At 44.5% G+C, this 21477-nt stretch overlaps 1 protein-coding gene across 1 annotated transcript in view; it reads right to left on the bottom strand.

Annotated features, from left to right (window-relative positions):
- LOC140739660 (adhesion G protein-coupled receptor E3-like) overlaps window positions 1-21477 on the bottom strand; it is a 119412-nt gene that overhangs the window by 86255 nt on the left and 11680 nt on the right. The window contains exons 2-3 of the mRNA XM_073068034.1: window positions 18618-18704; window positions 16714-16872 (exon numbers count right to left, since the gene is read on the bottom strand). Of these exons, the coding sequence (XP_072924135.1) occupies window positions 16714-16872; window positions 18618-18704 (246 nt within the window). The remainder of the gene's footprint in view (window positions 1-16713; window positions 16873-18617; window positions 18705-21477) is intronic.

Here is a 21477-nt window from a genome sequence, read left to right as displayed (position 1 = left end):
ACTTTAAGGAGAGATTAGTAAATGAAATGTTACTTGAAGGGCTCCTTACAGTGAAATGTGTCATTGACAAACTTACCTCCTTCTGGCTTTTTGCAGAGTGGGTGCTGGAAAGTTGGATCATAACTTAAAGCAATTTATCTGAACTAACATGTAAAAGTGATCCAGTACACCAGATTCTGATGTGGCCAGTACTCTTCCAGCCCAATCGACTTGCAAGTTCCTTCACAAAAATATTTGGTGAACAGTGACTCAGTTGGAAGAACTATCCCACACATTAACCAAGCAATACTTTGACATTATGGATGTATTAAAGTCTTCCTTGTAATCTAGGGCTATTCCTGCCCCACTCAATGACAAACTCACAAAAGGGTGTGGTACAGTTCTATAAAAGTAATTGACTTGGAATTCCTCAAATAATTATTTCAAATTTCATGAGCCTCTCAGCATCAGGTGAAACATGGGAAAAGAATATTCCTCCTTTATACCACTCCTGCTTTCTTTTATTGACAAAACTGTCTCATTTTAACTGTGAATGTCCAGTCCCTAAACACTTCCATCCCCCATCAGGAGGGCCTTAAAACTCTTCACATCTTTCTAGACCAGTGGTCCCCGACCACCAGGCCGCAGAGCATGTGCTACCGGGCAGCGAGGTAACAATATGATTTGGCGATATGAAACGATATGAGTCAGCTGCACCTTTTTCTCATTCCCTGTCACGCCCACTGTTGAACTGGAATGCACGTGAGGTCATTAACCATGCGAGGTCATCAGTTGCATAAATGCAGTGATACCCTTGTGCCAGGGATCACTGGTTGGCCTCGGGTAACTGGCCACATTGCGCAGCAAGCGAGAGGTGCCATTGCTACTGGCCTGGAGTGCGGACAGATGGGCGTCAACTCTAAAGCTGTTTACCACACTGAATGTTTGTGGGGAATCCGGTGCTAAAATATTTGCAGACGATCTAATTCAGGCTCAGGGTTTCGTAAGCAGCAGAGCAGCTACATCGCTGCGATCTACTGAACGTCATCCTTCGAGCCAAACTTTTGTGGGCCAATAGATCCTGCCTACCTACAAGGGCACGCGCCCTGTTGCACTCCTCCCTCGGTCGGTCGCTCTCTCCGGACTGTGACCTGCCGTGGCCCCAGCACGGGGACCTCCGGCCCTCACCTTGTCTTCTCACTGGTGTGTTGCAATGATTTTATATGTTCATATGAGGAAAACATGCACTGTGTGTTTAATATCCAAACGTTACTTAAAATGTTCTGATGCTATTGACAAGTGAGTTATAATTGACTTATCACTATATTCATGCGAGGAAAATATGCGCAGTGTGTTTAATATTAAATTCGTTAGATAAGCCCTTTTAGGAACGAAATTGAGTGTATTAGCCACTTATAAGTGACTTATAGTTGACTTATCACTGATATTCCGGTCACGATTAACACCCACACCATCCCCCCCCCCCACCACCCCCAGTCGGCCGGTCGGCAAGAATATTGTCTATATAAAACCGATCCGCGGTGCAAAAATGGTTGGTGACCCCTGTTGTAGAAAACAGAACTGACAAGATCCCCTCAACCACCACTCTGCTGTGCTCGGCAGAATTGGTCCTGCATAGAAGCAGAGAAACCCTACAGCACAATGCAGGCCCTTCAGCCCAAAATGCTATGCCGAAGATTTACGCACTTAGAAATATTCCGAAAACATCTGAAAAAATAGCCCTGACATCGTGTGGACAGCTTTTTCCCAGGGCTGAAATGGCTAGCACGAGAGGGCACAGCTTTAAAGTGCTTGGAAGTAGGTCCAGAGGAGATGTCAGGGGTAAGATTTTGGTGAGTGAGTGAGTGCGTGGAATGGGCTGCCAGTGACGGTGGTGGAGGCAGATATGGTAGGGTCTTTGAAGTGACTCCTGGATAGGTACATGGAGCTTAGAAAATTAGAGGGCTATGGGTAACTCTAGGTAATTTCTAAAGTAAGGACATTTTTGGAACAGCATTGTGGGCTGAAGTCCTGTATTGTGCTGCAGGTTATCTATGTTTCTATCTCCTCTATACCTGCTTCCAAGAACCTTAAAACTGTGCCCTCTTGTGTTAGCCATTTCAGCCGTGGGAAAAAGCCTCTGACTATCCACATGATCAATGCCTCTCATCATTTTGTACACTTCTATCAGGTCACCTCTCATCCACTGCTGCTCCAAGGAGAAAAGGCTGAGTTCACTCAAGCTTTTCTCATAAGGCATGCTCCCTAATCCAGGCAATATACTTGTAAATCTCCTCTGAACCCATTCTATAGTTTCCACATCCTTCCTGTAGTGAGGTGACCGGAACTGAGCATAGTACTACAACTGGGGCCTGACTAGGGTCCTATGTAGCTATAACATTACCTCTCGGCTCTTAAACTCATTCCCATGATTGATGAAGGCCAACGCACCGTATGCCTTCTGAACCACACAGTCAACCTGCGCAGCTGCTTTGAGTGTCCTATTGGATCGGAACCCAAGATCCCTCTGGTCCTCCACACTGCCAAGAGTCTTACCATTAATACTATATTCTGCCATCATATTTGACCTACCAAAATGAACCACCTCACACTTATATGGGTTGAATTCCATCTGCCACTTCTCAGCGCAGTTTTGCGTCTTATTGATGTTCCGCTGTAACCTCTTACAGCCCTCCACACTATCCACAAGACCCCCAACCTTTGTGTCATCAGTGAATTTACTAACCCATCCCTCCACTTCATCCAGGTCACTTATAAAAATCACAAAGAGAAGGGTTCCCAAAACAGATCCCTGAAGCACACCATTGGTCAACAACCTCCATGTAGAATATGACCCATCTACAACCACTCTTTGCCTTCTGTGAGCAAGCCAATTCTGGATCCACAAAGCAAGGAATCCTTGATCCTATGCCTCCTTGCTTTCCCAATACACCTTGCATGGGGTACCTTATCAAAAGCCTTGCTGAATTCCATATACACTACATCTACTGCTCTATCTTTATCAATGTGTTTAGTCATATCCTCAAAAAATTCAACAGGCTCATAAAGCACGATCTGCCTTTGACAAAGCCATGCTGACTATTCCTAATCATATTATGCCTCTCCAAAAGTTCATAAATCCTGCCTCTCAGAATCTTTTCCATCAACTTACCAACCACTGAAGTAAGACCCACTGGTCTATCATTTCCTGGGCTATCTCTACTCCCTTTCATGAATAAAACAACATCTGCAGCCCTTCAGTTCTCTGGAACCTCTCTCCTTTCCCCATTGATGATGCAAAACCATTATCAGGGACTCAGCAATCTCCTCCCTTGCCTCCGACAGTAGCCTGGGGTACATCTTGTCCAGTTCTGGAGACTTATCCAACTTGATGCTTTCCAAAAGCTCCAGCACATCCTCTTTCTTAATGTCTATATGCTCAAGCTTTTCAATCTGCTGTAAGTCATCCCTACAATCGCCAAGATCCTTTTCTGCAGTGAATACTGAAGCAAAGTATTCATTGAATACCTCTGCTATCACCTCCATTTCCATAGGCACTTTTCCACTGTCACACTTGATTAGTCCTATTCTCTCATGTCTTATCTTCTTGCTCTTCATGTACTTGTAGAATGCTTTGCAGTTTTCCTTAATCCTGCTCGCCAAGGCCTTATCATGGCCCCTTCTGGCTCTCCTAATTTCTTTCTTAAGCTCCTTCCTGCTGGCCTTATAATCTTCTAGAGCTCAATAATTATCTAGTTTTTTTTGAACCTTTTCTTTTCATGTTGACTAGATTTTCAACAGCCTTTATACACTATGGTTTCTGTACCCTACCATCCTTTCCCTGTCTCATTGGAATGTACCTATGTAAAATGCCACGCAAATATCCCCTGAGTTTTGCCACATTTCCTGAGTAATCTGTTTCCATGTTATGCTTCCAAGTTCACATATGTTTCCAATCTATGCTTCCAAGTTCACATATGTTCCCAATTTATACTTCCAAGTCCTCACCCTCAACAATTTTTCCTTCACCTCCTCCTACTTCCTTCAAACCAAAGGTGAAGTCATGGGCACTCGCATGGGTCGCAGGTATGCCTGTCTTTTCATCGGTTATGCGGAGCGGTCCGTGTTCTAAGCCTACACCGGCACCACTTCCCAACTCTTCTTATGTTACATTGGTAACTGCATTGGTACTGCTTCTTGCACCCATGCTGAGCTCGTTGATTTCATCAACTTTGTTTGCAGCTTCCACCTTGCTCTCAGATTTACTTGGTCTATTTCTGACATCTTTCTCCCCTTTCTAGATCTCTTGTCTTCAACTCTGGAGGCAGTCTATGTACCCACTGACTCTCACAGGTATATAGCTCCTATCTACTAATCCCTCCTATCTACTCCCTGTCCATGTCCCTCCATCATCCTTACATTCATGTACCTGTTGAAACATCACTTAAAAGTCTCTACCACCTCACCAGGAGTCCCTGATTTACCTCAGGTCCTACAATTTTGCTCTGAGGTCTTCAACTTTATTTTCCAGAGACTGGCAGAGTCTAAGGCATTTTGATCATACCTGTAAACTAGCTTGCTATCCCTGGTTTCATTTTCTTAAAGGGGAACTGCACTCACAACCCAAGTGTTCCAGGTGGAGTCCATTAATTTAAGGATCAATAGATCTTTTAAGTGTCTTACAATAATGTTGTTTACTTTAAGTTTGTGGATTTCAGCTGTAATAGCTCTGGAGTGGTATTAACATTCTTGCAGGGAAGTTTGCTAGTGCTTCTTGGGGGGGGGGGGTTAAACTAAATTTGCAGGGGGAGGGGATCCAGAATGTGAGAGAGGATAGCAAGAGGAAGAATAAAGGACAGGTGGGGACTACACGGTTCCAGAATATTAAGTGTGTAGTAGAGAAAGGTGAGGCGGAACAAGTGATAAGGAGGACACATGTACAGAGGGATGGTCTGACGGACAATGGAGTTAAATGTGCAGAAAGAATAAGTAAATTTAGGAAGGACAACAAAATTCTAGGGGTGTATGGGAGTTCGGGGAGCTGGGTTAAGCACAATAGGCAGCGATTCAAACAGAGAGAGGAGAAATGGGCTAAAAATTCTATATCTGAATGCACGAAGTGTCAGAAATAAGGCAGATGAGCTTGAAGCTCAGGTGCGAATGGGTAGCTATGATGTTGTTGGGATAACGGAGACATGGCTGCAGGGAGATCAGACCTGGGAAATGAATGTACAAGGATATACGTGCTATCGTAGGGACAGAAATGTGGGCAGAGGGGGTGGGGTGGCCCTGTTGGTGAGGAATGAGATTCAGTCCTTTGCAAGGGGGGACATAGCATCAGGAGAAGTAGAGTCTGTGTGGATAGAAATGAGGAACAGTAAGGGCAAAAGGACCCAAATGGGTGTTGTCTACAGGCCACCAAACAGTAGCATGGATATTGGGTGCAAGTTGAATAGGGAGTTAACATCGGCATGTGGCAAAGGTAATGTCACAGTAGTTATGGGGGATTTCAACATGCAGGTGAACTGGGAGAATCAGGTTGGTGCTGGACCCCAGGATAGGGAGTTTATAGAGTGCCTATGGGATGCATTCTTGGAACAGCTTGTACGAGAGCCGACCAGGGATAAGGCTATTCTGGATTTAGTGTTATGTAATGAACAGGATTTGATAAGCGATCTTGAAGTAAAGGAGCCATTAGGAGGTAGTGATCATAATATGATAAGTTTTTATCTGCAATTTGAGAAGGATAAGGGCATCTTGGAGGTGTCAGTGTTGCAGTTGAACAGGGGAAACTATGGAGCCATGAGGGAGGAGCTGGCCAAAGTTGACTGGATGGATATCCTCGCAGAAAAGACAGTGGAACAGCAATGGCAGGTATTCTTGGGAATAATGCACAAGGTGCAAAATCAGTTCATCCCCTGGAGAAGGAAGGATTCAAAGGGGGGAAAGGGGCCACAGTGGTTGACAAAGGAAGTCAGAGATTGCATAGCATTTAAAAAAAGGAGGTATGACAGAGCTAAGGTGAGTGGGAGGACAGATGATTGGGAAGTTTTTAAGGAAAACAGAACTTAACTAAAAAGGCAATACGGGGAGAAAAAATGAGGTAGAACGCAAGCTAGCCAGGAATATAAAGGAGGATAGCAAAAGCTTTTTTAGGTATGTGAAGAGAAAGAAGATAGTTAAGAACAATGTTGGGCCCTTGAAGAATGAATTGGGTGAAATTGTTAAGGGAAACAGAGAAATGGCAGAAGAATTTAATAAGTACTTTAGATCTGTCTTCACTAAGGAAGACACAAGCAATCTCCCAGATGTATGAATGGGCCAAGGACATAGGGTAACAGAGGAAATGAAACAGATTGACATTAGAAAGGAAACGGTGATGAGTAGACTGATTGGACTGAAGGCTGACAAATCCCCAGGTCCAGATGGTCTGCATCCTATTGTACTAAAGGAGGTGGCCCTGGAAATTGCGGATGCATTGGTAATCATTTTCCAATGTTCCTTAGATTCAGGATCAGTTCCTGAGGATTGGAGAATGGTTAATGTTATCCCACTTTTTAAGAAAGGAGGGAGGGAGAAAACAGAGAACTATCGACCTGTCAGCCTGACATCGGTGGTGGGGAAGATGCTAGAGTCCATTATTAAAGATGAAATAGTGGCATATCTAGATATCAGTGATAGGATTGGGCCGAGCCAGCATGGATTTACCAAGGGTAAATCATGCTTGACTAATCTGTTGGAGTTTTTCGAGGATGTAACCAGGAAGTTAAGACGGGGGAGATCCAGTGGATGTACCTCGAATTTCAGAAGGCATTTGATAAGGTCCCACATAGGAGATTGGTGGGTAAAATCAAAGCTCATGGCATTGGGGGGGAAGACATTGACATGGATAGAAAACTGCTTGGCAGATAGAAAGCAAAGGGTAGCGGTGAATGGGTGTTTCTTGGAATGGCAGGTGGAGACTAGTGGGTTGCCACAGGGCTCAGTATTGGGACCCCAGCTGTTTACGATCTACGTCAACGATGTAGATGAAGGCATTGAGAATAACATCAGCAAGTTTGCTGATGATACTAAGCTGGGTGGCAGTGTGACATGTGATGAGGATGTTAGGAAAATTCAGGGTGACTTGGATAGGCTGGGTGAGTGGGCAGATACTTGGCAGATGACATTTAATGTGAATAAGTGTGAGGTTATCCACTTTGGGAGTAAGAACAGGAAGGCAGATTATTATCTGAATGGTGTAGAGTTAGGTAAGGGAGAAATACAAAGAGATCTAGGAGTCCTTGTTCATCAGTCACTGAAGGTGAATGAGCAAGTGCAGCAGGCAGTGAAGAAGGCTAATGGAATGTTGGCCTTTATTACAAAGGGAATTGAGTACAAGAGCAAGGAAATCCTCTTGCATTTGTACAGAGCCCTGGTGAGACCACACCTGGAGTATTGTGTACAGTTTTGGTCTCCAGGGTTAAGGAAGGACATCCTGGCTGTAGAGGAAGTGCAGCGTAGATTCACGAGGTTAATTCCTGGGGTGTCTGGACTGTCTTACGCAGAGAGATTAGAGAGACTGGGCTTGTACACGCTGGAATTAAGGAGATTGAGAGGGGATCTGATTGATACATATAAGATTATTAAGGGATTGGACAAGATAGAGGCAGGAAATATGTTCCAGATGCTGGGAGAGTCCAGCACCAGAGGGCATGGTTTGAGAATAAGGGGTAGGTCATTTAGGACAGAGTTAAGGAAAAACTTCTTCTCCCAGAGAGTTGTGGGGGTCTGGAAAGCACTGTCTCGGAAGGTAGTGGAGGCCAATTCTCTGGATGCTTTCAAGAAGGAGCTAGATAGGTATCTTATGGATAGGGGAATCAAGGGATATGGGGACAAGGCAGGAACCCGGTATTGATAGTAGATGATCAGCCATGATCTCAAAATGGCGGTGCTGGTTCGAAGGGCCGAATGGTCTACTTCTGCACCTATTGTCTATTGTCTTTGGCAATGGGCCAACACAATCCACTATGACCCAGGAAAAAGGTTCACCAAAAGCTGGTATCGGTTTAAGTGGTGCTACTTGAATAACCTGATTAGGTTTCCCTATTGTCTATATAAATGGGAATGTGTGATGATTTCTATCATAGCTGCACATAAAGTATCACCACTTATCTGCTCCGCCTTCCCAGAAATTAGGATACTATGTCAACGGGCAGCACCAAGATCAGATTGAGCATGTATGCCTGGAGTTGTCAGACTTTTGCATTACCTGCTCCCGCAATCTCATTGTACCAACCTTTTCTTTTATTTTTCTTTACTTTTAAATATCCTTCGCTTATCCACCTTGAACAGAACAATTTCAATCACATATACCTAGCATCACAACAACGGTACCAAGCTCAGCACAGGGAGATCATGCACTGTAAAAGCTCAATAACATACTTGTATGTGCTGTATAACCAACTGTGACGTTAGTTAGTCCTGTTGGGATGGCAGTAGAAAATCCCACTGTATTAAAATGTATAGTATTTGGCCCACACACTGATGGAATTTGGAAACATTCATTATTTTCTGTAATCAATATGAAACAGACATGTGAATAGTATTCATTCTTTATACTGGGTTGCAGTGACCATTTCCCCCAGCTGAGAAATATCTCCATGCCAGTTTTCTTAACAGAATGCTGACACATCCAGTGGATGTCAAAATGTGGCAGGAGATTTGCTGCCAACTAAGTGGATTAAGGAAAAGGTCCAATCTGAACATTCTCTTATAATGAGATGATTTTATGAATTGGACAATATGCAATCGCAACAGAATAACCACCAGCTGTTCAAAGGACCAGGGAAGTTCTGAAGCATCCCCATGATGATGGTACTTAACGTGCAGTCTTGCCTGGCATCTCGGGTTGTCAGAGGCTTTCAGTGAGCCACAGTAAGGAGCTATTAATGGCTCTTCCACTCAGGGGTTTATGTGCTTTGAGAGATCATTATCACCTGTATTGTGGGACAGAAAGACAAACATCACCATGAGCAGCTCTAGCAAGATCTCGTCACTGAGACAAAGCTTCTTCATGGGTAAAAGGCTGCATCCATTTCTCTCAGATGCCCTGGTTGTTGTTGAGAGCCACATTGCTTCATTCAGGTTTCACTGTGTGAAGCTGAGGTCCATGATGCAGGGTTGGAATGGAACAGAAAGGAAGGTTATTCAACCTGAATAATTAATTGATAAGATTATGGAATATTAATTGGGTAACAAAGATAGTATGGATGTTAAGAAACAGAAGAACAGGGAAAATTTCATAAAGATTGAAGAATTATGGTATGAGAGCGTAAAAAGATTAGAAACAGATCAAGAGTAGGTCAGTAGGCCCTTCATTGTTAGGGTCCGGTCCGGACCCTGCCTTCTGAGTCTTGCTCCGGTCCGTGGACTCCGGACTCCGGGCCTTGCAGCCAGGCCTCCTGTCACACGGAGCCATTGGATCATCTTGGCTTAAGGAGGTACACCTGTTGCCTATTGCAGGTGTTTATAAGGGGCTTGAAGACTGAGCCCAGTTGGGGGTTGTCCTGCTCTGAAGCTGGTTTAACCTGCTCAGTACCTGGACTGCCAGCTCGGAATCCTGTTCTGCCCATGCTCTATCTGATTGGTCTTGTTCCCCTGCTTCTCTCCTGTGCGATGGTCCCGCGGTTCCGCCTTATTTATCTTGCTCATGCTGTCGGTTGCCTTTCTCAATTTACTGGTGTATCACGGTAGTCCTGCTGCTCACCCTGGACCCAGCTTCCTTCTGATCCCTTGCCTCTGTCAGGCAGGTCGGGCCGGACTGCTGCTGCCTGGTGGGGGTTCTGCCCTTACCTACCTGTTGCCTCTGTTGGGCAGGTCTGGCTGGACTGCTGCTGCCCGGCGGGGTTCTGCCCCTACCTACCTGTTGCCTCTGTCGGGCAGGTCTGGCTGGATTGCTGCTGGCCGGCAGGGGTTTTGGCCCTTTCCACCTATTGCTCCCTAAGGGTTGTGTCCCACACCTGCCCAGGTGTCCGTGACTGGCCCAGGCCTCTGTTTCCGCCTGGGAGGTGGCCCTGCCCGGGATCCATGCGGCCTGCCCTAAGGACTCCTACCCTTTCCTCCCCTCGTTTCCCATGGGTTGTGCCCCGCACCTGCCCAGGTGTCCGTGAATGGCCCAGGCCTCTGTTTCCGCCTGGGAGGTGGCCCTGCCCGGGATCCATGTGGCCCGCCATGAGGAATCCTCCTGCCTGCCTCGTCAAACTCTGGGATCCAACCCCACCTGCCTTACCCCTCACATGCCATGGCATCCCCATCCTGTCCTACCCCTAGTACTTCGGTGTCTGTATCCTGCATTTGGGTCCAATCCTGCCCCTGTCCCTGACATTCATACCTGCTCTGTTGTTCTGTAAGAACACAGCTGAATTGTTACCTCTTTCATATCTAAAAAATTGTCCATTGTTTCATTTAGAGTGCACCTTTTTGCGCTGAAATCTTTTCCTGCATGTAACATCACATTGAGTCCAATGCATAGAGGAATGGAATTAATTTTGCAGGCAGAGTATTGGAAGAAAATGTTTTTGCCTGGGAAGAAAAATAGGAGCTCCATTATGATTAAACCTGTAAATACCATGACAGCCAGACCAAGCTCACAGCTGCGGCCTTGGTTCATCACACAGTGGGGCAAATCACCATGAAGCTCGTAGACACAAAGCCTGGAACAGGGGGAGTAGTTACACAGCCTCAGTTCCATGGAGAGTGAAACAAATGTCTCGAAGCAGTAAACAAAATTGGCCTGGCCCTTGCCTCGAGTCCTGAAACCCTGTCTTCTCAGTCCATCTGGGATGTGTTTAAATTTTCTAACACTGGGTCATCCTCTGCACTGGACACAGGCCCTACCTTACCAATATGCTCTGTGCAGGGATCCTGCCACCATGTTCTTTCCCGTACCCAAACTTTCCAGATCAGCCCAGAACTTAGATTGATCCAACCTTGCTCTCAGTTTAGGTGGATGGGCTCTGAAGCTTCTCCAAAATTTCTCCGCTCTGCTTGCTCCAATTCTGTTTCTGACTCTGACTCCATCTAGAATATGCCTCGACACTGCTAAGACCACTTCTCCTCAAACTTGCGATGCTCAGAATTTGCATTGCACCCACATGCCTCAACCTGCAAGTCAGCCTCACCTTTGCTCACTTTTTCATTGTTTGCAGTGATAGTTTACAATTTAACCACAGAAAAATGCTGATAATAAAGTATTTAGTTGTATTTCTTGCTTTACGAACCACCAGGAAACTGTTGTCTCTCAGTAGTGTCATCTTAAACCAGCAGAAACAGGCCCTTTGGCCTATGTAGTCCATGCCGATCCATTTAGACTGCCTACTCCCATTGACATGCACTGGGACCATAACCCTCTATACCCCTACTATCCATGTACCTATCCAGCCTTCTCTTATATGTTGAAATCAAGCTCCCATGTACCACTTGCACTGGCAGCTTGTTCCACACTCTCAGGCCCCTCTGAGTGAAGAAATTTCTCCTGGGTCGATGGGACTAGACAGAATAATCAGAGCACATATTAGATGGGCTGAATAGCCTGTTTCTGTTCTTTAGTCGCTAGGACTCTGACATGTCAGATGTTAAATGTTATTATATCATTTTCAATTGTTTTCCTCTTTTAGTCAGTCTCAACTTTATGATCCTCCTGGTTTAAAATAGGACTACTGAAGTTGGTCAACAGTATATGGATGGATAATAGAGTAAGAACTATGTCTAAATACTTATTAATAATACTTTTACTGTGGTAAATTGTGACAAATTATCACCACAATGAAGAGGCGAGCGAAAGTAAGACATGTGGGTGTGATGTAAAGTCAGTGATTCTTGAAAGATCATCACTAACGCCTCCATTAGGCTCCAAAGGTAGTCATAGCCGAAGGGTGGTGGTGGGGACGAGCTCTCACTGCTCTTCATGGCGTGCGTCTCAAACAGCCATTGCTGCTTTGCCATCATCCTGCTGGTGTTCTTTTCCAATCAATTGTGGCCAACTCCTCTCTCATGCCTCTGTAATTCCCTTTACACCACTATAATATTGATATGTCTGTCTTTAGATTTTCCTTCTCAAATTGCAGTGTGAATTCGATCACATTACGATCACTTTCCCCTTAAGGTTCTTTTACCTTAAGGTCTCTAATCAATTCTGGTTTATTGCACAACACTCAGTCAAGAATAGCTGATCCTCTAGAGGGCTCATCCATGAGTTGCTGTAAAAATCCATCTCAATGGCACTCTAGAAATTCCCCCTCCTTTATTTCAGCACCAACTTGTTTTCCCAATCTGCCTGCATATTGAATCCCCCCGTGACTATTGTAGCTTTGCCCTTTGAGCATGCGTTTTCTATCTTTCGCTGTAATTTGTAGACTACATTCTTACCATGACGTCAGCTGGAATATCTTCCACGATGAGGATGTCTCCGAGCTCACTGATGGAATCACGAGCTTCATCCAGGAGTGCATCGACGATGTTGTCCCCCAAAAGTCGATCAGGGTCTTCCCAAACCAGAAACCTTGGATCAATATTTCCGTGTGAGTAGCGTGACATCGAGTTTACATCACTGGCAATCAGCTAGAGGTCAGGAGAAACTGCTATGATCTGTGCAAAGCTAGGAAAGCTGCAAAACAACTATATAGGGTCAATATTGAGTCAAGATTCATAATGAACAGCACACGTGACTTCTGGCAAGAGCTGCATCCCATCGCAGACTTCACAGCCAAATGTTGTGGTGCCACCAACATCGCGGCCTCTCTCCCAGATGAGCTCAATCGCTTTTACGCTCGGTTCGATGTCGCTAACTCTGAGCCTCCAAGGAAAGCCACCGCTTCAACCTGCAGCCTGGTCATCTCTGAGGCTGAGGTACATAGACGTTTCCAACGGGTGGACAGTCGCCAGGCTGCAGGAGCAGATGGTATCCAGAGCTAGTACTCAGGATGTGTGCAGCACAACTGGCAGGTGAGTTTACTGACATTTTAAATCTGTTCCTCTCCCAGTGTAGAGTGCCCTCCTGCTTCAAAACATCCACCATTGTCCCTGTACCAAAAAAGACCAAGCTAACATGCCTCAACGACTGGCGTCCTGTCGCACTCACCTCAATAATAAGCAAATGCTTTGAGAGGCTGGTCAAGGATTACATCTGCAGCTTGCTACCACCCACACTGGACCCCCTACAGTTCACCTGCTGACACAACCGATCGACAGATGATGCAATAGCCACTGCTGTATGTATCATCCTTATACATCTGGAGAAGAAGGTTGCTTCTGTGAGAATGCTGTTCTTGGACCACAGTTCAGCATTCAACACCATAGTTCCATCCAGGCTCTCTAAGAAGTGCAGCAACCTCAGCTGTGACCCTTCCTTGTGTAGCTGGATCCTGGACTTCCTGTCAGATCGCTAGCAGGAGGCAAGAGTGGGTTCCCTCACCTCCACCACCCCTCTGACTCTCAACACAGGAGCTCCTCAGGGCTGTGTACCGAGTCCCCTCTTTTGCTCCCTGTATACCCATGACTATGTTGCCACCCACAACTCTAATCTGCTAATTAAATTTGCAGATGACACTACATTGATTGGCCTTATCTCAAACAATGATGAGGTGGCCTACAGGGAAAAAGTCATCTCTCTGACACAGTGGTGTCAAGAAAACAACCTCTCCCTCGATGTTGCAAAAACAAAGGAGCTGGTTGTGGATCTGGGGTTGAGAGGGTAAACAGTTTGAAGTCGCTCAGCATCCACATCACCGAGGACCTCACGTGGTCTGTACACACCAGCTGTGGGCGAGAAAGGCGGAACAGCACCTCTTTCACCTCAGACGGTTGAGGAAGTTTGGTATGGGCCCCCAATTCATAAGAACTTTCTACAGGGGCACAATTGAGAGCATCCTGACTGGCAGTATCACTGCCTGGTATGGGAACTGTACCTCCCTTAATCGCAGGACTCTGCAGGGTGTGGTGTGGACAGGCCAGCGCATCTGTAGTTGTGAACTTCCCATGATTCACTACATTTCTAAGGACAGGTGTGTAAAAAGGGCTCATAGGATCATTGGGGACCTGAGTCACCCCAACCACAATCTATTCCAGCTGCTGCCATCCGGGAAACAGTACCACAGCATCAAAGCCAGGACCAACAGGCTCCAGGACAACTTCTTCCACCAGGCCATTGATTAACTCATGCTGATCTGAGTGTACTCTATATTACATTGACTGTTCTATTTATTATAAATTATTATAGATTACTATGATTGCACATTTAGACAGAGACGTAACATAAAGATTTTTACTCCTCATGTATGTGAAGGATGTAAGTAATAAAGTCAATTCATTTCAATTTGGGGGTCTGTATGCAACTCCATCAGGGTCTTTCTAACCTTGCAGTTCTTTAGCTCTATCTACAATGATTTAACACCTTCCGACCCTGTGTGTATATTGCTTTGAATTTCAGGCATCTGCAGACTGTCTGTGTCTGCCTGTGATATTAGATCTTTGCATTCACAACTAAACTCCCAATGTTAAGGAAAGAAGCTCTCCTTGAAGTTTGCTTTACTAGCTTTTGAGATGAATTTGTCAAGAAGAAGAGAGAATACTGTATCTGGTGTTATGGTCTTATGGCAGCGGTCCACAACCACCGGGCAGCGAGGAAACAACATGATTTGGTGATATGAAACGATATGAGTCAGCTGCACCTTTCATCATTCCCTGTCACGTCCACTGTTGAACTTGAACGCACATGAGGTCATTACGCACGTGAGGTCACCAGTCGCCTAAATGCAGTGATACCCTCGCGCCAGGGATCACTGGTTGGCCTCGAGTAACCGGCCACCTCGCGCAGCCAGCGAGAAGTGCAGTTGCTACTGGCCTGGGGTGCAGATAGATAGGCGCCACCTCTAAACCTGTTTAGCACACCGAATGTTCGTGGGGAACCCGGTGATAAAATATTTGCAGACGACCTAATTCAGGCTCAGGGTTTCATAAGTAGCAGAGCAGCTACCTTGCTGCAATCTGCTGAAAGTCATCCCTCGAGACAAACTTTTGTCAGCCGATAAATCCTACATACCTACAAGGGGGGTGGGGACGCGCCCTGTCGCACTCCTCGCTCGGTCGGTCGCTTTCTCCGGACTACGACCGCCATGGCCCCGGTACAGGGACCTTCGGCCCTCACCTTGTCTTCTCACTGGTGTGTTGCAGTAATTTTATATGTTCATATGAGGAAAATATGCGCTGTGTGTTTAATATCCAAACCTTACTTAAAATGTTATGATGCTATTGACTTATACGTGAGTTATAATTGACTTATCACTATATTCATGTGAGTAAAATATGTGCAGTGTTTTTAATATTAAATTTGTTAGATAAACCCTTTTAGAAACGAAATTGAGTGTATTAGCCACTTATAAGTGAATTATAGTTGACTTATCACTGATATTCCGGTCGTGATTAACACCTGTGCCCCCCCCCTACTCCCCCGTTGGTCAGTCCGCAAGAATATTGTCAATTTTAAACCAGTGTGCGGTGCAAAAAGGGTTTTATGGTATCCCTTGTCTTATGGTATCATAATTGAACAAATATACACCATAATTTTTTCAAAGTTTCGGACGGGAAAAAACTGAAATAGTATTTGGAGCAACACACACACAATGCTGGTGGAACACAGCAAGCCAGGCAGCATCTATAGGAAGAAGCACTGTCGACGTTTCGGGCTGACACCCTTCGTCAGGACTAACTGAAAGAAAAGATAGTAAGAGATTTGAAAGTAGAGGGCGAGGGGGAAATCCGAAATGATAGGAGAAGACAGGAGGGAGAGGGAGAGGGATGAAGCTAAGAGCAGGAAAGGTGATTGGAAAAAGGGATACAGAGCTGGAGAAGGGAAGGGATCATGGGACGGGAGGCCTAAGGAGAAAGAAAGGGGGAGGGGAGCACCAGAGGGAGATGGATAACAGGCAAAGAGTGATGGGCAGAGAGGAAAAAAAGGAGGGGGGAATAAATAAATTGGGGATGGGGTAAGAAGGGGAGGAGGGGCATTAACAGAAGTTAGAGAAATCAGTGTTCATGCTATCAGGTTGGAGGCTACCCAGATGGAATATAAGGTGTTGTTCCTCCAACCTGAGTGTGGCTTCAGCTTGACAGTAGAGGAGGCCATGGATAGACATATCAGAATGGGAATGGGACATGGAATTAAAATGTGGGACCACTGAGAGATTTACAAATTTCATGACAATATGCTGGTGATATTAAACTTGATTCTGATCCTGAATTTGAAAAATCTGCCATAATTTCTCATCTGATTGAATTACTTGATTCAACAGATGGAAATCACCTCTTAGCTTTTGTTCCTAGAGACAGAAAAATCCACAACAGGATTAGACGAGATGAACAGAGGGAAGCTCATTAACCTCCCATGAGTAGAGAGTTCAAGGTCTGGTGGAGGTGGGGGGGGGGGGGTGAATTTAAAGAAAAACTGAATCAATTGGAGATTTGATTTAAATCACCAGGGAAAATGGGGAATGAGACTTGTATATGGGCCACCGGCAGAGACATTGCAGCAACATTGAAATAAATGGCAGGAGCCTTGATTTGTGAGTACTCCCACTTTATACCGGAGAAGAACAACAAGACATCTTCTGACTGACCCGTGCTAAGGTCGGGGGAAAACTTCAGAATGTGTCAATAAGTAAAGCACTAAATACCAAAAATATGAGTGTTATCACTCACCTGTGCAGTTTTCCAGCTTTGTGAAGTTACTATTCTTCTGTAAGTTCATATATCCTTCCTGACAATTACAATGGAAGCTTCCCACTGTGTTGTAACAAACAGTATTGTGACCACACATAGCTTCTGTAACACTTTCCCCATAAGAGCACTCATCGTCATCTGAATTGAAGAGAAAATGATTCAAGGTTTAATAAAAGCTCAAAAATGTATGAATTAGGAGCAAAAGTCAGCCACCTGTCATGCTGCTTAGCTGATCATGCCTGATCCTATCCCTTCTCATGCAACAACTTCCCAGATCTATTAAGGTACACAGGGTCTAATGAAAGGGGGGAACTAAACAAACTCAGTATTTGTGGAAAATGGTATAAAAATATTAAAAGGATTAAAGACTTTTAAATTCCCCGAGCCCAATAGACTGTATTGCAAGTACTATAGGAAGTGACACTGAAGATGGTCGATGTATTGATGATCACTTTCCAGCTTTGTTTAGTTCTGGAACAGTTCCAATTAATAAGAGCGAATGTCACCCTAGCGTTTACAAAGGTCGCAAGATAAAACAGGAACTCATAGATCAGTTAGGCTGACATCAATGACAGGGTACTTGAAGAATGACTAAATTGGGCAACCTCAATGGAATCTGTAAAACATGAGGATGCATAAGGGAGAAGCAGTGTATTTAAACTTCCAGAAAGCTGTTGCTAATATCCCACAAAAATTAAGTCAACATGGGATGAGGGCAAGGTGCTGATCTAGAGAAAAAAATATTTGGCCCACAAGAAACAGAAATAAACATGGTTTCCTCTGAGTGGCAGTCACAGGGTTAAGTACCACAGGGATTATTGTTGGAACCCTAGTTACTTACCATAAATTAATGATTTGAATGAAGGAGTTAATAGTACTTTCTCTAGTTTTACAGATAACACAAAGCTGGGTGGGAATATCAGCCTAGAGGATACAGAAGACTCAAGGTTCATTAACAGGTAGAGAGGTGCCTAGATACTAGGCTGATGCTGTACAACATGAATAATTAGAGGTAATCCATTTTGGGGGCAATATATCAAGAAGGCAGATTATCTGAATGGTGGAAAAGAACAGTTACAACAGGATCTGGATGTCTTCATGCAGATGCAGTGGGTGATAGGTCAGAAAATGGTTTGTTCAGCTTTGTTGCAGGGAATTTGAGTACTAAAAGTAGAGATTTGCAGAACCGTGATGAGTCTGCACCTGGAGTATTGTGTACAGATCTGGTCTCCTTATCTGAGGAAGGTTGTTCTAACTATGAAAATAATTCACCAAAGGTCCACTGGACAGATTCCTAAGATGACAGGGCTGATGCCTGGAGAGTTGTATCAACTAGTGACATACTCACCAGAGTTTAAAAGAATGAGAATGCTAACAGGCCTGGAAGATAACGCGCAGTATGAATGTTCCTGATGGCTCAGCAGTCATAGTATAAGAATTTATTTATTTAAAACAGGGAGGAAGAGAGATTCCTTCTCTGAGAGAATGCTGAATCTGTGAAATGTCTCGCTGCAGAAACAAGTTGAAGCCTAAACATGAAATATATTCCAGGTTAGATTATTTTTAGGGCTATGGGGATCAAGAGGAGAGGAAGCAGGAATGGGGCACTGAAAGTGAATGATAGGTCATGATGATATTGAATGGCAGAACTGACTTACAATCCTGTTTCTGTGTTTCTGTGATATTTGTCCCAAAATCACTGTATAAATGTATGTGTTTGGACACCACAGCCTCCCATTCATTTCAGAATCAGGAGATTCTTTAGATGTGAATAGCCCAGGAAAATAAGTTGTTAATTTCTTTTTTTGAGCTTTGGCTGACAGCTGCAGGGAGAATGAATGGTAAAGAGATTCTTTGAGTGAAAATGTTGTACTCCAACTCACCAACACAGCCATTAATATCCTGATAATTGTATCCATTCGGACACGGTGGGGGTACAGCTTGAATCCTTACGTGACTGAAGTAAATCACTAAAAGAAACCAGAAAAAAACTTGGTAAGAGTCCATTTCATATTTCATTCCACTCCTACAGAACTACAAAGAAGGAAAGGAAACATGGTTAATGCTTTAACAATTGACTAAATTTAGAGAAAAGCTCTGTGACTCTGCAAAGATGTGATCAATAAAATTACCTAGAACTGTTTGATGCCTGATTCCTTGGGAATTAGTTGTAATGAGTTCATCAGGTGCATGGCATGCCAGCATCTTCATGAAGGTTTACCAGCATGTTGCTGGGACTCAAGGGACTGAATTATGGAAAGAGATTGAGCAGGATGGAATTTTATTCTTTGGAGAGTAAGAGAATCAGGGGTCTTTTCACCCCGGTGCAGAAAATCATGAAAATCACAGATAGGATGAATGTATGTAAGTTATTTTTCACAGAACTGAGAAATCCAGTTCAGGTGACATAGGGTTGGGGTGTGAGGGGAGATATTTAAGAACACAAGGGGCAACTTTCTCACAGAGTCCATGTGTGAAATGAGCTGCCAGAGGAAGTGCTTGAGGCAGGTACTTTAACAACAGTTAAGATGCACTTGGGCAAGAAAGGTTTACAATGATATGGGCTGACCACAGGCCAGTTGGTGGCATGTTGACATAAACCAGCTAGGTTGAATAAGATCACAACCATAATATTCCCCTGAACATCGCATTTAACCTTGAATGGGAAGTATAGCCATAGTCATTCAGCAATGGTTTAACCTCTTGGAAATTCTACTAACTGCATCAATGACAAAACCTCCATTTCAAAGAGAGCAATGACTGAACCGATTCACCAAAAGCTTTTCAAGAATATTTAGCTGTAGTTATATATTCCAGCATTGCTTGCAGTACCTAAAGCCTGAAATATTTACACTGTAATATTGTTTAGGTGTCTATGGCAATAAGGTTTCTTTGTCTAAGTAAGCAAAGGAGAGGTTGGAATAACATGCAGTTTCAAGGGTAGAAGTATTCAAGGCTACTGAAATAGCCTGAAACAATGACAAATTCATTAAAATAGAACCAACCTTTGTTTCTTTAATCTACCACTGGATATCTTTTATACTTATACTTTACTTTATTGTCACCAAACAGTTGATACTAGAGCGTACAGTCATCACAGCAATATTTGATTCTGCGCTTCGTGCTCCCTGGAGTACAAATCAAAGTAAATATAATAAAAATTTAAATTATAAATCATAATTAGAAAATAGAAAAGGGAAAGTAAGGTAGTGCAAGTCAGGTCCAGATATTTGGAAGGTACGGCCCAGATCTGGGTCAGGATCCGTTCCACAGTCTTATCACAGTTAGAAAGAAGTTGTTCCCAAATCTGGCCATACGAATCTTCAAGCTCCTGAACCTTCTCCCGGAGGGAAGAGGGCAAAAAATGTGTTGGCTGGGTGGATCGTGTCCTTGATTATCCTGGCAGCACTGCTCCGACAGCGTGCAGTGTAAAGTGAGTCCAAGGTTGGAAGATTGGTTTGTGTGATGTGCTGGGCTATGTTCACAATCTTCTGCAGCTTCTTCCGGTCTTGGACAGGACAACTTCCATACCAGGTTGTGATGTACCCTAGAAGAATGCTTTCTACAGTGTATCTATAAAAATTAGTGAGGGTTTTAGGGGACAGGCCAAATTTCTTCAGCTTTCTCAGGAAGTAAAGGCACCGGTGGGCCTTCTTGGCAGTGGACTCTGCTTGGTTCGACCAAGTCAGGTCATTTGTGATATTCACCCCGAGGAACTTAAAGCTTTTGACCTGTTCCACCTGTGCACCACCGATGTAGATGGGGTCGTGCGGTCCACTACTCCTTCTGAAGTCAACAACCAATTCCTTCGTCTTGCTGATGTTGAGGGATAGGTTATTGTCTTTGCACCATGCCACCAAGTTCTTAATTTCCTCTCTGTACTCAGACTCATCATTACCCAAGATACAGCCTACATTTGTGGTGTCATCAGCAAACTTCTATATTGAGTTCGATGGAAACTTGGCTACACAATCATGGGTGTACAGTGAGTACACCAGGGGGCTGAGTACACAGCCTTGTGGGGCACCAGTGCTCAGAGTGATTGTAGAGGAGAGCTTGTCCCCTATTTTTACAGCCTAGGTCCTGTCTGTGAGGAAGTTGAAGATCCAGCTGCAGATCTGAGTGCTAAGGCCCAGGTTCCGGAGCTTAGGAATCAGTTTTTTTGGAATGATGGTATTGAAGGCAGAGCTGTAGTCAATGAAAAGGAGCCTTACATATCCGTCTTTATTCTCCAGGTGTTCTAAGGAGGAATGTAGTGCCAGAGAGATGGCATCTGCTGTTGACCTGTTGCTCCGGTAGGTGAATTGTCAAGCATCCAGGTTGACCGGTAGGCTATGGTTGATGTGTGCCATAACCAATCGCTCGAAGCACTTCATAGCAGTTGATGTCAGAGCCACAGGTCGATAGTCATTCAGGCATGCCACCTTGCTTTTCTTCTGCACCGGGATTATCGTTGCCTTCTTAAAACACGAGGGGATCTTAGACTGAAGCAGGGAGCAGTTGAAGATGTCAGCAAACAGTCCAGCTAGCTAACTTGCACAGGCCCGGAGAACCCATCCCGGGACGCCATCTGGGCCCATCACCTTCCTTGGATTTATCTTCAGGAAGGCTCTTCTAACGTCTTCCTTGGTGACGATGAATCTCGATGCCACCAGGTCCGGTTCATCCAGAGGGGGCGGGATGCTCCTCTTCTGTTCGAATCTTGCGTAGAATACGTTAAGTTCGTCAGGAAGAGAAGCGTTA

Source organism: Hemitrygon akajei, chromosome 16, assembly GCF_048418815.1.
Source record: "Hemitrygon akajei chromosome 16, sHemAka1.3, whole genome shotgun sequence".
In the NCBI taxonomy this organism is placed as follows: Eukaryota; Metazoa; Chordata; class Chondrichthyes; order Myliobatiformes; family Dasyatidae; genus Hemitrygon; species Hemitrygon akajei.
Note: the sequence above shows the minus strand (reverse complement) of the source record. Positions and strands in the feature narration are given on the sequence as shown.